General features: G+C 41.6%; 1 protein-coding gene across 1 annotated transcript in view; it reads left to right on the top strand.

Annotated features, from left to right (window-relative positions):
* HSD17B4 (hydroxysteroid 17-beta dehydrogenase 4) overlaps positions 1-14,332 on the top strand; it is a 90,342-nt gene extending 76,010 nt beyond the window's left edge. Inside the window, exons 23-24 of the mRNA XM_059175792.1 lie at positions 3,128-3,255; positions 13,983-14,332. Coding sequence (XP_059031775.1) covers positions 3,128-3,255; positions 13,983-14,072 — 218 coding nt within the window. The 3' untranslated portion in view covers positions 14,073-14,332. The remainder of the gene's footprint in view (positions 1-3,127; positions 3,256-13,982) is intronic.
* The last annotated feature ends 379 nt before the right edge of the window (positions 14,333-14,711 follow it).

The raw sequence follows: 14,711 nt of genomic DNA, 5'->3' as shown, positions 1-14,711 counted from the left end.
CAAATCTTAAGGATGCTGGTTCCACGTTTTGCATTGGGATCCAAAAGAGTTTCATGTGTTTGCAGAAAAGACTTGAAAGGTGACCTTTGGAAAGAAATACGGTGTCCCGTCAGGAATGGGGACATGTGTGTTGAAGTGACATCTGCTTCGGCTCCATTCCCTTAGCAGCAGTGGTGACTGCTTCCCCTGTCACAGCTTACCCCGTGACTGCATAAAACCATTATCAATATCAGGAAAGTCACATTGATACAGTATTATTTAATCAACAGACCTTATTATTTCACCAGTTGTCCCATTAATGTCCTTTATAGTCAAAGAATACTAATAGTAATAATAATAAAAATAATAATAGAAATGGAGAAAGAAAAAGAAAGAACTACCTGGGATCCAGTTTGGGATCAGATAATACATTTCATTATTAGGTCTTGTTAGCTTGTTAATCTGGATGAGTTCCTCAGTCTGCCTTTTTATGGGGGTGGGGGAGGACTTGTGAAGAGTAGAGCTCAAATATTTTATAGAATGCTGCACAGTTTGTATTTATTAGATATTTCCTCATGATTATTAGATTGAGCTTGAGTTTTTGTCAGAAATGGCACCAAAGTATCATGTCCTTCATGGTGTGATTTAAAAGAAATATCTGTATTTGACTTAAGTTTTCCTTTTGTTGTTGTTAACTGTTTTTTCTTTCTTAAGAGAAGTGCTGCTTCTTTGTGCTTTCCTAATCATCCATTAACAAATAGTTTCTAAGTACTCTCTATTCAAGGAAGTATAGGGGATACAAACACAAAACATTCTTGTTCCATCAAAGAATTTGTCATCTTAAATGAAGGAGGCATCAATAAAAGTAACTGCTTTCTGCTGTGGTATCCCTTTGTGATTTCTAAGGTACATACATCCCAAGAGTGTCCAAGATCCCTAAATTTCCAGATGCCCTGTTCTCATCTGACATCTCTCCTTCATTAAGTGTTGTAAAGTACGACTGAAATTTTAATGGACTCTTTTAGAGCCTGAATGATTATATAAATACAGAGCTACTGTCATTCATAAAGCTTTTAAAATCATTTCTACCAGTAGGAGAAAATACATGCTCTCTGTTTCTTCATTTCAGTAAGATCAGCCATGACCTTCCCATTGGCTGTAAAGTCAAGGTAGTGGTGGGTGTTGAGGCTCCCACACGTGCCATGTTGTAGACCATGACCTGAGCTACTGTGGAATTGGCAGTTCCACTCCTCTATCCCGATCGCCTGTGTCCTTGCTAAGAACCTTCCCTTTCCTAGCCTCGTTTCTGTCATCAATCCTCGTTACCAGCTTTCCACAGAAGACTTTTACTCCTCTGCAAGAGTCAGGGCTGGAAAGCTGCACGTGGAAGCAGGAGGAGCAAGAGGGCGGGTGGACGGCGACGAGCCCCCATCCGTCCGCTCAGAGAGTCACTCGCACACATGAGCGTTAAGATGTGTGCGGTCCCCCTTCATGCCTGAGCAGGTCTTGTGGACTTCAGACTTACTGTGAAGAATTAAAATCTTGAAGGTTGTCTTTTGAATTCCAGAGGTTTGCTTTTTAGAGTTTACAGGCTTTTCTTCCTTCCCTTTCCTTCTCCAGCCTTCCTGACTCCCTCCCTCCCTTTTTCTCTCTTCCTTTTCAACTCTACAAGCATTATGTGAAAAGATGTGTCTACCAGGTAAGTGCCAATAAGAACAGAGCCTTTGCTCTGGGCGCCTGACTCAGTACCTGGCGTACGGTCGGACTCCCTGGGTAGAAACTCACAGTGAAGTGAGTGAATGAAGCGTAAACAGCAAAAAGTTCCCCCTCTCCTTCCCCATGTAACCATTACCACCAGGTTACTACTGTTTTACCTTAGTTGGCAAAATCCTCTTCTCTCAGAGAGTTGGCGTGATTTAGTTTTCTCTCTGGAGCAAGTCTCAGTTAAGCAGCATGTAGTTAAGCAGTGAGGGGTTTCCTCACAAATGTGCCGCTTCTCTGTGGCCCTCACCTGGGAGTTCTCTCCACACTCTCAGGGGCAGCGATGCGATGGTAGCTTCTTTGCTATAGCAAGAGAGAGCGCCTTCTGGAGACTGACACCAGAGGACTGGATGACTGGTGTCTGTCACATGGGAGACAGAACTTTCTAACATGTAGCTTGGGCATCCAGCTCTCTAAGAGAGAGCCTTGAATGTGATTGTCCATCGCTTTCCCAGTTACTCAGCCTGTTTCTGGGACACTGAACACTTCTGTCAGAAACAATTAAGGGAAAAGAAACTAATTTTAATGCTTATTTGCAACAATGAGGGCAATAAATATTTTATAAATTTCAAGTGCAACAAACTGTTAAAACATTCTTACGAATCTGTTTTGAGTGTCTTGCTATCCATGACAGAGCGTTTGATGAAGGCACGTATTTGAGAGGTGACTAGAGTGTGTGTGTTCCCTTCCTTCAACCCAGCCAATATGCACCTGTTTTAAAATTTAGCTTTCTGCGGTGCCTGGGTGGTCAGCTCAGTCAGTTGAGTGTCTGACTCTAAATTTCGGCTAAGTCATGATCTCAGGGTGGTGAGATTGAACCTTGTGGAGCGTCGAGTTTTCTCTCTTCCTCACCCCCTTTCCTCAGCCCCTCCCCCTGCTCGCATGCTTTCTCTCAAAATAAGTTCATTAAATAAAACGAAATTGAGCTTTCTTCTTTTGTTAACTAGAGTGTCTGTATTTGAATCTAAAGGCCTTAGTCACTTAACTTCCTTATGTTATTCTATGTTAATTAACATTTAAAATGTCTGTTGTATAAACTTCTTCACTGAGGTGAAACTATTGGTCTATTTTTAAGGGGTTTTATTTTTAAGTAATTTCTGCACCCAACATGGGGCTTGAATTCACGACCCTGAGATCAAGAGTCAAATGCTCTTCCAACTGAGCCAGCCAGGTGCCCTTGATTTGACTGTTTTGAACAACTTATTTATAAAAAGCCATCTTGAAAAATAAAGGATTTTCTAAATTTTTCTAAATGACATATAATGTATGATGTAAAAAGCACCACATGAACTTTGAAACTGTAAAAATGTTCACATTTTGGTTGGTTTATTTTACTCTCATGTTGTGCAGAAAAAAATAGACATTGCTCTCTTCCTACTTTTGACAGCTATTGACCTCAAAGGCGGATCTGGAAAAGTGTACCAAGGCCTGGCCAAAGGCTCAGCTGACGCAACCTTCACCCTTTCAGATGAAGATTTCATGGAAGTGGTCCTGGGCAAGCTGGATCCCCAGAAGGTAATGTCCCAACATGCCCGGTTGTCATCATTGCATCCTGTTGGACCATTGCAGTTTTTAACTGGCTCCCAGATGCTGACCTAGAAGACAAGTTCCTTATTGCTGTGAAGGAGACTCAGGGAGTCTCAATATCGGGGTTGACAGATGATATGTATTAGCAGAGTTCCACATAACCCCCTTTAAAACTGAGTTTCTTCTTCAGCATGGAGTAAGACCATATAAAACTCACACCTACACCTTTAAATATATTCTATCATTAGTTCAAAGGTGAAAAACCATATTATTAGTAGATATTTCATAAAATTGAAATTCATTCCTGATGTAGAAGATTAAGAACTTGTCTTAACAATCATCACTGAAAACTGAAAATAGAAGGATAGACCAGTAAGAGCCAGTGTCCTACTTAAGTGCAGACACTTAGAGGCTTTTCTGTGAAAAATAATGACAAGGACAGGAGCACCCTCTCTGACCATTTTTAGTGAATATTGTTCTGAAGTGTTTGGCCAGTCCACAAACACACAAAATTAAAGAAACTGTTGTAATAATTAGAATGTTACTTTGATCAAACTCTCATTTAAGCTAGAAATCCTGAGAGAATCAACTACTGATTCTTAGAACGAAGGACTTTGAGCCAGTGCTCCATAATTACCAAAAAATTGCTTTCACACAGCAGCGAACCTAACTAGAAGGTATCACTGAAAAAGAAGTTGTTTATAATCCCAACCCAAACTATGGAATACCAGTGACTTCCCTAACAAGGAAAGCTTGTTTGAAGACAGCTGTGCAACGTTTATAGGGAATAGAGCCACTGAATATATGAGAAAGTATAGTTTTCCTGGAGAAAAGGACTAATTTAAAGAGAACTGTCAAGTAATAGAGTAGCATCTTTGACATCAGGTAGTTCTGAGTTTGGATCTAAGTTCTGTCACTTCCTCTCTCAATCTCGATTTTCTCATTGGTAAAGTTAATACAATAATTGTAATGATCTCAAAGGCCAGTTATAATTTAGTCTGATAATATATATGAAGAGCTCAGTACAGTGCTGGGTGACTCGTGGCCTTAGTTGATTCCTTCTCAGAAATGCATTCAGCACCAAGATGGTGGAGAAGTAGCAGGCTGAGACTACTTCAGCTAGCAGGAGATCAGCTAGATAGCTTATCTAAAGATTTCAAACACCTACAAATCCAATGGTAGATCAAAGAGAAGAAGAACAGCAATTCTAGAAACAGAAAATAAACCACTTTCTGAAAGGTAGGACTGGCGGAGAAGTGAATCCAAAGCGACGGGAAGATAGACCGTGGTGGGGAGGGGCCAGCTCCCGGCAAGCGGCGGAGTAACGGGGCACAAAATCAGGACTTTTAAAAGTCTGTTCCACTGAGGGTCATCGCTCCAGAGGCTAAACTGGGGTGAAGCCCACGCGGGGTCAGCGTGGCCGCAGGTACTGCAGGGTCACAGAAGGATTGGGGGAGTCTGAGTGTCGCAGAGCTTGCAGGTATTAGAACGGGGAAGCCGGCTACAGAGACAGAGCCGAAGAGTGAGCTCTCAGCTCGGGGTTACCTTGAACTGGTCACAGGCTCCGTGAGCTTGGATGGCCAGAGGCCAGGGAGACAGAAGTAATTGGGTGCTATTCCCTGAGGGCGCACTGAGGAGTGGGGCCCTGAGCACCTGGCTCCTCCGGGCTGGAGATTGGGAGGCCGCCCTTTACATTCCCGTCTCCGGAACTCTACGGAAAGCGCTCAGGGAACAAAAACTCCCAAAAGCAAACCCGAGCGGATTACTTAGCCCAGCCCCTGGTAAGGGCGGTGCAGTTCCGTGTGGGGCAAAGACACTTGAGAATCACTACAATAGGTCCCTCCCCCAGAAGATCAACAAGAAATCCAGTCAGGACCAAGTTCACCTACCAAGGAGTGCAGGTTCAATACCAAGGAGAGCAGCGGAAATCCAGAGGAGGAGCAAGCAAAGCACGAACTGATGGCTTTCTCCCCATGATTCTTTAGTCTTGCAGTTAATTTAGGTATTTTTTTTTCCTCAATTTTTTTTTTCTCCTTCTGCTAAATTTTTTAAAACTTTTACCCTTTTATTTTTTAACGTTTTTAAACTAGTTTATCTTATATATATTTCTTTTTATATTTTTTCTTTATTCGTTTTCTTTTGTTACTTGTTTCTTTTTCTTTTCTTGAACCTCTTTTTATCCCCTTTCTCCCGCCCACGATTTGGGTTCTCTTCTGATTTGGTTAAAGCGTATTTTCCTGGGTTCTTTGCCACCCTTTTAGTATTTTAATTGCCCCTTCATATACTCTTATTTGGTCAAAATGACAAGGAAGAAAAATTCACCACAAAAAAAAAGAACAAGAGGCAGTACCGAAGGCTAGGGACCTAATCAATACAGACATGGGTAATATGTCAGAACCAGAGTTCAGAATGACGATTCTCAAGGTTCTAGCCAGGCTCGAAAAACGCATGGAAGATATTAGAGAAAACCTCTCGGGAGCTATAAAAGCCCTTTCTGGAGAAATAAAAGAACTAAAATCTAACCAAGTTGAAAAAAAAAAAAAGCTATTAATGAGGTGCAATAAAAAATGGAGGCTCTCACTGCTAGGAAATGAGGCAGGAGAAAGAATTAGCGATGTAGAAGACCAAATGACAGAGACTAAAGAAGCTGAGCAAAAGAGGGACAAACAGCTACTGGACCATGAGGGAGAATTCGAGAGATAAGTGACACCATAAGACGAAACAACATTAGAATAATTGGGATTCCAGTGAAGAAGAAAGAGAGAGGGGAGCAGAAGGAATATTGGAGAGAATTTCCCCAGTATGGCAAAGGGAACAAACATTAAAATCCAGGAGGTACAGAGAACCCCCCTCAAAATCAACAAGAATAGGTCCACACCCCATCACCTAATAATAAAATTTACAAGTCTCAGTGACAAAGAGAAAATCCTGAAAGCAGCCTGGGACAAGAAGTCTGTAACATACAATGGTAAAAATATTAGATTGGCAGCAGACTTATCCACAGAGACCTGGCAGGCCAGAAAGAGCTGGCATGATATATTCAGAGCACTAAATGAGAAAAACATGCAGCCAAGAATACTATATCCAGCTAGGCTATCATTGAAAATAGAAGGAGAGATAAAAAGCTTCCAGGACAAACAAAAACTGAAAGAATTTGTAAACACCAAACGAGCTCTACAGGAAATATTGAAAGGGGTCCTCTAAGCAAAGAGAGAGCCTAAAAGTAGTTGATCAGAAAGGAACAGAGACAATATACATTAACAGTCACCTTACAGGCAATACAGTGGCATTAAATTCCTATCTCTCAATAGTTACCCTGAATGTTAATGGGCTATAATGCCCCAATCAAAAGACACAGGGTATCAGAATGGATTAAAAAAAACTAAGCCCATCTATATGTTGCCTACAAGAAACTCATTTTAGACCCGAAGACACCCCCAGATTTAAAGTGAGGGAAACAATTTATCATGCTAATGGACATCAGAAGAAAGCAGGGGTGGCAATCCTTATATCAGATCAATTAGATTTTAAGCCAAAGACTATAATAAGAGATGAGGAAGGACATTATACCATACTCAAAGGATCTGTCCCAACAAGAAGATCTAACAATTTTAAATATCTATGCCCCTAACGTGGGAGCAGTCAACTATATAAACCAATTAATAGCAAAATCAAAGAAACACATCAACAATAATACAATAATAGTAGGGGACTTGAACACTTCCCTCACAGAAATGGACAGATCATCCAAGCAAAAGATCAACAAGGAAATAAAGGCCTTAAATGACACACTGGACCAGATGGACATCACAGATATATTCAGAACATTTCATCCCAAAGCAACAGAATACAAATTCTTCTCTAGTGCACATGGACCTTTCTCCAGAATAGATCACATCCTGGGTCCTAAATCAGGTCTCAACTGGTATCAAAGATTGGGATCATTCCCTGCATATTTTCAGACCACAATGCTCTGAAGCTAGAGCTCAATCACAAGAGGAAATGTGGAAAGAACCCAAATACATGGGGACTAAACAGCATCCTTTTAAAGAATGAACGATTCAACTGGGAAATTAAAGAAGAATTGAAAAAAATCATGGAAACAAATGATAATGAAAACAGAACGGTTCAAAATCTGTGGGACACAACAAAGGCAGTCCTGAGAAGAAATATATAGCAGTACAAGACGGTCACAAGAAACAAGAAAGGTATCAGGCACACAACCTAACCCTACACCTAAAGGAGCTGGAGTAAGAGCAAGAAAGAAAGCCTAAACCCAGTAGGAGAACAGAAATCATAAAGATCAGAGCAGAAATCAATGAAATAGAAAGTAAAAAAAAAAAAAACAATAGAGCAAATCAACGAAACTAGGAGCTGTTTCTTTGAAAGAATTAATAAGATCGATAAACCCCTGGCCAGACTTATCAAAAAGAAAAGAGAAGGTACCCAAATAAATAAAATCATGAATGAAAGAGGAGAGATCACAACTAACATCAAAGAAACACTAACAATTATAAGAACATACTATGAGCAACTCTATGCCAACAAAATTGACAATCTGGAAGAAATGGATGCATTCCTAGAGACACAGAAACTACCACAACCGAACCAGGAAGAAATAGAAAACCTGAACAGACCTATAACCAGTAAGGAGATTGAAACAGTCATCAGAAATCTCCAAACAAACAAAAGCCCAGGGCCAGACGGCTTCCCGGGGGAATTCTACCAAACATTTAAAGAAATGCTAATTCCTATTTTCCTGAAACTGTTCCAAAAAATAGAAATGGAAGGAAAACTTCCAAACGCATTTTATGAGGCCAGCATCACCTTGATCCCAAAACCAGACAAGGATCCCATCAAAAAAGAGAACTACAGACCAATATCCTTGATGAACACAGATGCAAAAATTCTCACCAAAATACTAGCCAATAGGATTCAACAGTACATCAAAAGGATTATTCACCAAGACCAAATGGGATTTATTCCAGAGCTGCAAGGTTGGTTCAACATCCGCAAATCAATCCATGTGATACAACACATCAATAAAAGAAAGAACAAGAATCATATGATACTCTCAATAGATGCCGAAAAAGCATTTGACAAATTACAGCATCCCTTCCTGATCAAAACTCTGCAAAGTGTAGGGATAGAGGGCACATACCTCAATATCATCAAAGCCATCTATGAAAAACCCACCGCAAATATCATTCTCAATGGAGAAAAACTGAAAGCTTTCCCGCTAAGGTTAGGAACACGGCAGGGATGTCCACTGCTATTCAACATAGTACTAGAAGTCCTAGCCTCAGCAATCAGACAACAAAAGGAAATTAAAGGCATCCAAATCAGCAAAGAAGAAGTCAAATTATCACTCTTTGCAGATGATATGATACTATATGTGGAAAACCCAAAAGACTCCACTCCAAAACTGCTAGAATTTGCACAGGAATTCAGTAGTGTCAGGATATATAATTAATGCACAGTTACTTGTGATCTCTCTCTGTCAAATAAATAAATAAAATCTTTTAAAAAATTAATGCACAGAAATCAGTTGCATTTCTTTACACCAACAACAGGACAGAGGAAAGAGAAATTAAGGAGTCAATCCCATTTACAGTTTTACCCAAAACTATAAGATACCTAGGAATAAACCTAACCAAAGAGACTAAGAATCTATACTCAGAAAACTAAAAGTACTCATGAAAGAAATTGAGGAAGACACAAAGAAATGGAAAAATGTTCCATGCTCCTGGATTGGAAGAATAAATATTGTGAAAATGTCTATTCTAGCTAAATTAATCTACACATTTAATGCAATTCCTATCAAAATACCATCCATTTTTTTTTTTCAAAGAAATGGAACAAATAATCCTAAAATTTATATGGAACCAGAAAAGACCTTGAATAGCCAAAGGAATACTGAAAAAGAAAGCCAAAGTTGGTGGCATCACAATTCTGGACTTCACGCTCTATTACAAAGCTGTCATCATCAAGACAGCATGGTATGGGCACAAAAACAGACACATAGATCAATGGAACAGAATAGAGAGCCCAGAACTAGACCCTCAACTCTATGGTCAACTAATCTTCGACAAAGCAGGGCAGAATGTCCAATGGAAAAAAGACATCTCTTCAACAAATGGTTTTGGGAAAATTGGACAGCCACATGCAGAAAAATGAAGTTGGACCATTCATTTCCTTACACCACACACGAAAATAGACTCAAAATGGATGAAGGACCTCAATGTGAGAAAGGAATACATCAAAATCCTTGAGGAGAACACAGGCAGCAACCTCTTTGACCTCAACCGCAGCAACTTCTTCCTAGGAACATCACCAAAGACAACAGAAGCAAGGGCAAAAATGAACTATTGTAATTTCATCAAGATCAAAAGCTTTTGCACAGCAAAGGAAACAGTTAACAAAACCAAAAGACAACTGACAGAATGGGAGAAGATATTTGCAAATGACATATCAGATAAAGGACTAGTGTCCAATATCTATAAAGAACTTAGGAAACTCAACACCCAAAGAACAAACAATCCAATCAAGAAATGGGCAGAGGACATGAACAGACATTTCTGCAAAGAAGACATCCAGATGGCCAACAGACACATGAAAAAGTGCTCCATATCACTCGGCATCAGGGAAATACAAATCAAAACCACAATGAGATATCACCTCACACCAGTCAGAATGGCTAAAATTAACAAGTCAGGAAATGACAGATGCTGGCAAGGATGTGGAGAAAGGGGAACCCTCCTACACTGTTGGTGGGAATGCAAGCTGGTGCAACCACTCTGGAAAACAGCATGGAGTTTCCTCAAAATGTTGAAAATAGAACTACCCTAGGACCCAGAAATTGCACTACTAGGTATTTACCCTAAAGATACAAACGTAGTGATCCGAAGGGGCACATGCACCCGAGTGTTTATAGCAGCAGTGTCTACAATAGGCAACTATGGAAAGAACCTAGATGTCCATCAACAGATGAATGGATCAAGAAGACGTGGTATATATACACAATGGAATACTATGCAGCCACCAAAAGAAATGAAATCTTGCCATTTGCAACGACATGGATGGAACTAGAGGGTATCATGCTTAGTGAAATAAGTCAGTAGGAGAAAGACAACTATCATATGATCTCCCTGATATGAGGAAGTGGAGATGCAACATGAGGGTTTAAATGGGTAGTAGAAGAATAAATGAAACAAGATGGGATCGGGAGGGAAACAAACCATAAGTGACTCTTAATCTCACAAAACAAAGTGAGGGTTGCTGGGTGGAGGGGGGTTGGGAGAGGGGTGTGGGGTTATGGACATTGGGGGAGGGTATGTGCTATGGTGAGTGCTATTAAGTGTGTAAACCTGGCGATTCACAGACCTGTACCCCTGGGGATAAAATATATGTTTATAAAAAATTAAAAATTAAAAAAATATCTAAAAGGATAGAAAGGAAAAAAAAAGAAATTAAAAAGCAAACAAAGAAAAACAAACAAAAAAGAAATGCATTAAATGCACTTAATCTGATTCGGGTGCTTGGCATGGCAGAGCAAGACGGTGCCACTACTGTCTGAGCTTATTTCTAGAGAGGAGTGGGAAGGAAATCTGACTGCAAGCATGAAGAAGAATTGGGCAAAGCAATGGGTTAGAACCCTGCTTGGCACCCTTGATCCATGAAGGGTCGCGTAGTAAACATTCTCCGCTGTGTGGCCCGATGGTCTATGTTGCAAGTGCGCAGTCTGTCCATTGTAGAGTCAAAGCAGCCACAGATAATAGGGAGGCAGAGGAGTGGGGCTGTGTCCTTGTACAGGTGTGTTCACAGAAACAGGCAGCAGACCAGTTTGGCCTGGGGGCAGCGGCTTGCCAGCCCCTGGGTCAGAGTGTGATGGACAGAGGAAGGGTTTCAGATGGGCTCGTCCTCAGAGGCCTGAGATTACGCTGACTACCGTGAGGGATGAGCCATGAGGCCAAGGAGACCCCATGTGGAGGCAGGAGGATCCGGGTTTACTGCCATTGGAACAGCGAGGAGGCCGCGTGAACAGTGGGGGCTGACTGAGCAGGACGTGATAGAGATTCTTGCCGGTGTTTCTAGCTTCAGCCAATACCACTTGCCTCCCCTCTTAGAATGCTACTTTCATTCTTGTTGCTTGCAGTTTCTTGTCAGCTTTTACTCCTTTGTTGTCAGTGCCTTTGCCTTCTCTGGAATTTGTCCCCTAGCTTTTTCCATAACTGGCTTTAGTTCATCCCACATAGTTCCTTTTTGTTACAGTCTCTGAGAGTATCTTGTTTTCTCTTTCATAGCATTGATAGCTGGTCTTAATTACTTGTTTACATTTTATTTTTTGACTCCCCTACTATAATGTTAGCTTCATGAGAACAGAGGGCAATAGCTATTTCCTGCCTAGGATATTACCTAGTATATATACTGTGGACACTCAGTAATACTGGAGTAGATTAAAGCAAGTGTGAAAAAGAACTAATAAAGGGAACGATGAATCATGGTCTAGTGGTACTGATAACCTTTGCAAAATTCTGGAAAGCACTAAATACAAAAAAGGGGGCAAAAGATATGAACCAGTATTAGTAAAAAAGTAGAAATGACTCACTTGCCTTAGAAAAACTACTAATTTTTCCCAGTATCCACAAAATGCAAATTAAAGGATGTCATCTTGCCTCACATTTGCAAAGATTATGTTAAAGTTTGTGTAAGAGCATTCACGTGTAGTTTGGGGGACTATACATTTGGAAAAGTCTTTCTGGAAAGCACTGTGGAAGAGGTTCCGACTTTCTTCCTTCGTGGCAACTTACGGTCTCCATATTTTTCGCCTGGTACTCCTAGGCCAAAAGAAATACCCAGCGGTCCAGTTGGTTAAGTAGTTGGGTCCAAACAAAAGTTGTGTGTGACCGCTGTCATCATACTTGCCTCGAGCATTCCTTCCAGTGCCTGTGAATTTGCTGCAGAGCCACGGTATGGTTTGGAAGCTGGTGATAGGGAAGCATGGTTAGGAAGCTTACTTAAGAAATGTCATTATTTGGAGACACCAGGGTGGCTCAGTGGGGTAAGCCTCTGCCTTCAGTTGAGGTCGTGATCCCAGGGTCCTGGGATCGAGCCCTGCTTCAGGCTCCCTGCTCAGCGAGGAGCCTGCTTCTTCCTCTCCCTCTGCCTGCCATTCCCCCTGCTTGTGCTTTCTCTCTCTGTCAAATAAGTAAGTAAAATCTTTAAGGGAAAAAAAAGGTCATGATTCAGCAGTTTCTTGTTAGGCATCTGCCCTGAGGAAATAGGTGTACAGATCTATGTACATAGCCTTGGCACTCTGTGACAACCATCGCTTGCTGGTTTTGGTGGACTTAGTTCAAGGACCTTATCCAAGGTCGCATGTCTCTCTGGGAGCTGGAAGCGAGCAGGCAGGTGTCCATACTGGCCCCCTGCAGGGTTGTGAGCGTAGTGTCCATAATTGCGCGGCGAAAGCGGTCTTAGTTTTGAAATTGCAGTCTCCCGTTCGAACACGGAACACTTGATCCCGACTGAATGAGTTCTCGTTGATTTTTGCCGGGCTCAGAAGTTTAAAAAGGCTTTTGCTTCTCCCCCAATTGATGAGGATTTGCTTCTAAGATTAAGTTGCCGCTGGTTGCTAATCGGGAGGCAGTGTCGAGTGTGCGCAGCCTGGCCCCCCGTTCCTGCTGGGTCGGGGAAGCTCTGGGGCCTGAAGATGGCCCTGCTGTCCGCTGGCAGTAAATAGATGTTCAGTGTGCCCACTGTGGGCTCATGGCTGTGCTTCCCAAGTGACATCGTGTTTGTCGGGCTGCTTTGCAGTGGTAAGTAGTAGTTGTGGCTAAAAATCTGTGGGGTTTTTTTTCCACTTTTTCACTTCATGTTCCATATACCGTTTTCTCAGCTATGTAAACTGTGATTTTATTTTTCTTTTGGGTTGATGTGGGTTGTCTTCCCTCTGTCGAGAGGGAAGTTGACACCGAGGGGGATCTTCAGCATTTTGCCTGAGTCTGCGTCAGGTGGGGTCGATAGGTGCACCTAGAGCCCATGGCGTCAGGCCATGCGAGGCCTGGTGTAGTGACAAGCGCAAGTTTATTGTGCTCCTGCTGCCTGGGGCAGGCCAAGCTCAGCGCTTGCCGCACTAATGCCCTCAGCGCAGTGGCAGGCCTGCCTTATTTAAGTCCTCTCTTCAGGCCTCTTGGAGATGAGGAGTCTGGAGCTGCTGGAGGTGAAGGGGTTTGCACCCTGCTCCCCTCGCTTGGAAGCAGCAGAGCCTGGCTCTTCACCCAGCCCCTTGGAGGCGCCAGCACAGGGTCGATGCCTGACTTTGTGACGTGACCTTCTGTCAGTACTTGGCTCTCTGTCTCATGGTGTCATAAATATTTTTAGCATTAGGAACACAGCAAAGACTTTTATTCATAGAGTCTCAAAATCACATTTAAGAACTTACACTGGCCTCCAAGGGTGGGTTGAAGCAGAAACTCACAAGTCTGTCAATTCAGATTATTCTGTGATTTTCCAAAAGATGCTCCCCCCCCCTTACATATCTAGAATATGGGTGCTCCCCATAATCATTAAAGTGTTGTTGCTGGATAAAAGTTGCCTTTGTTTTCCAGAGTTGTTATCTCGGTTGTATTCAGTGTGACCAATGATCTTTTTTAAAAAAGAGGAAATGTAAAGTGGTTAAGTCTGGTGCTCTGTTTTTCCTCTCTCCTTTCCAGGCATTCTTTAGTGGCAGACTGAAGGCCAGAGGGAACATCATGCTGAGCCAGAAGCTTCAAACGATTCTTAAAGAGTACGCCAAGCTCTGAAGGACACACTGCAGTGTGAACAAGATTAGAAAAGCTACATACTCTCTTCGCCCAGATACGCAAATCTGATTAAACAAAAGTGATCAAAACTAAGATACAGGGAAAGCTGCTTACCATTTTCAGGTTTTAGATAAGTTTGGAGATTTTAATTTTTTACTAATTTTTCACATTATTGTTCTTTTTACAAGAAATGTAAGCCAGCACGTAATATCTTTCTGTTCTCAGAGCTCTATCTTCATAATAAAAAAACTTTCACCCAGGTCTTTAGAATCATAATAGCATTTATAAGTGGAAAGGAAAATTAGATGAGGAAAGGCCACTTTGAAGTCTTTTACACTTTGTTTTGTTATTTTCTGATCTCTAATTTACTGATACCCCAGTTCTAACATGAATTATCACACATATTCACTTGTTTTTCATACTCCAACAGTGTCCTGCTTCAAGGCAGGAGAAGGGTCTTTATGTTCCCAAATAGTTTTCTTTCTACTCCACTCTGTTTTGCTGGAAATCCTTTATTTTCACACAATGCCTGTAAATACCAAACAGGGTTTTCTTGGTTAATTGGTCATTGGCAGCCAGAAAGCTGTGACTGACAGGTCCTGTTATGCTAATGTTCTCCCCACACATAGCAGGTGATGT

This window comes from Mustela lutreola, chromosome 5 (assembly GCF_030435805.1).
Source record: "Mustela lutreola isolate mMusLut2 chromosome 5, mMusLut2.pri, whole genome shotgun sequence".
NCBI classification, from domain to species: Eukaryota; Metazoa; Chordata; class Mammalia; order Carnivora; family Mustelidae; genus Mustela; species Mustela lutreola.
Note: the sequence above shows the minus strand (reverse complement) of the source record. Positions and strands in the feature narration are given on the sequence as shown.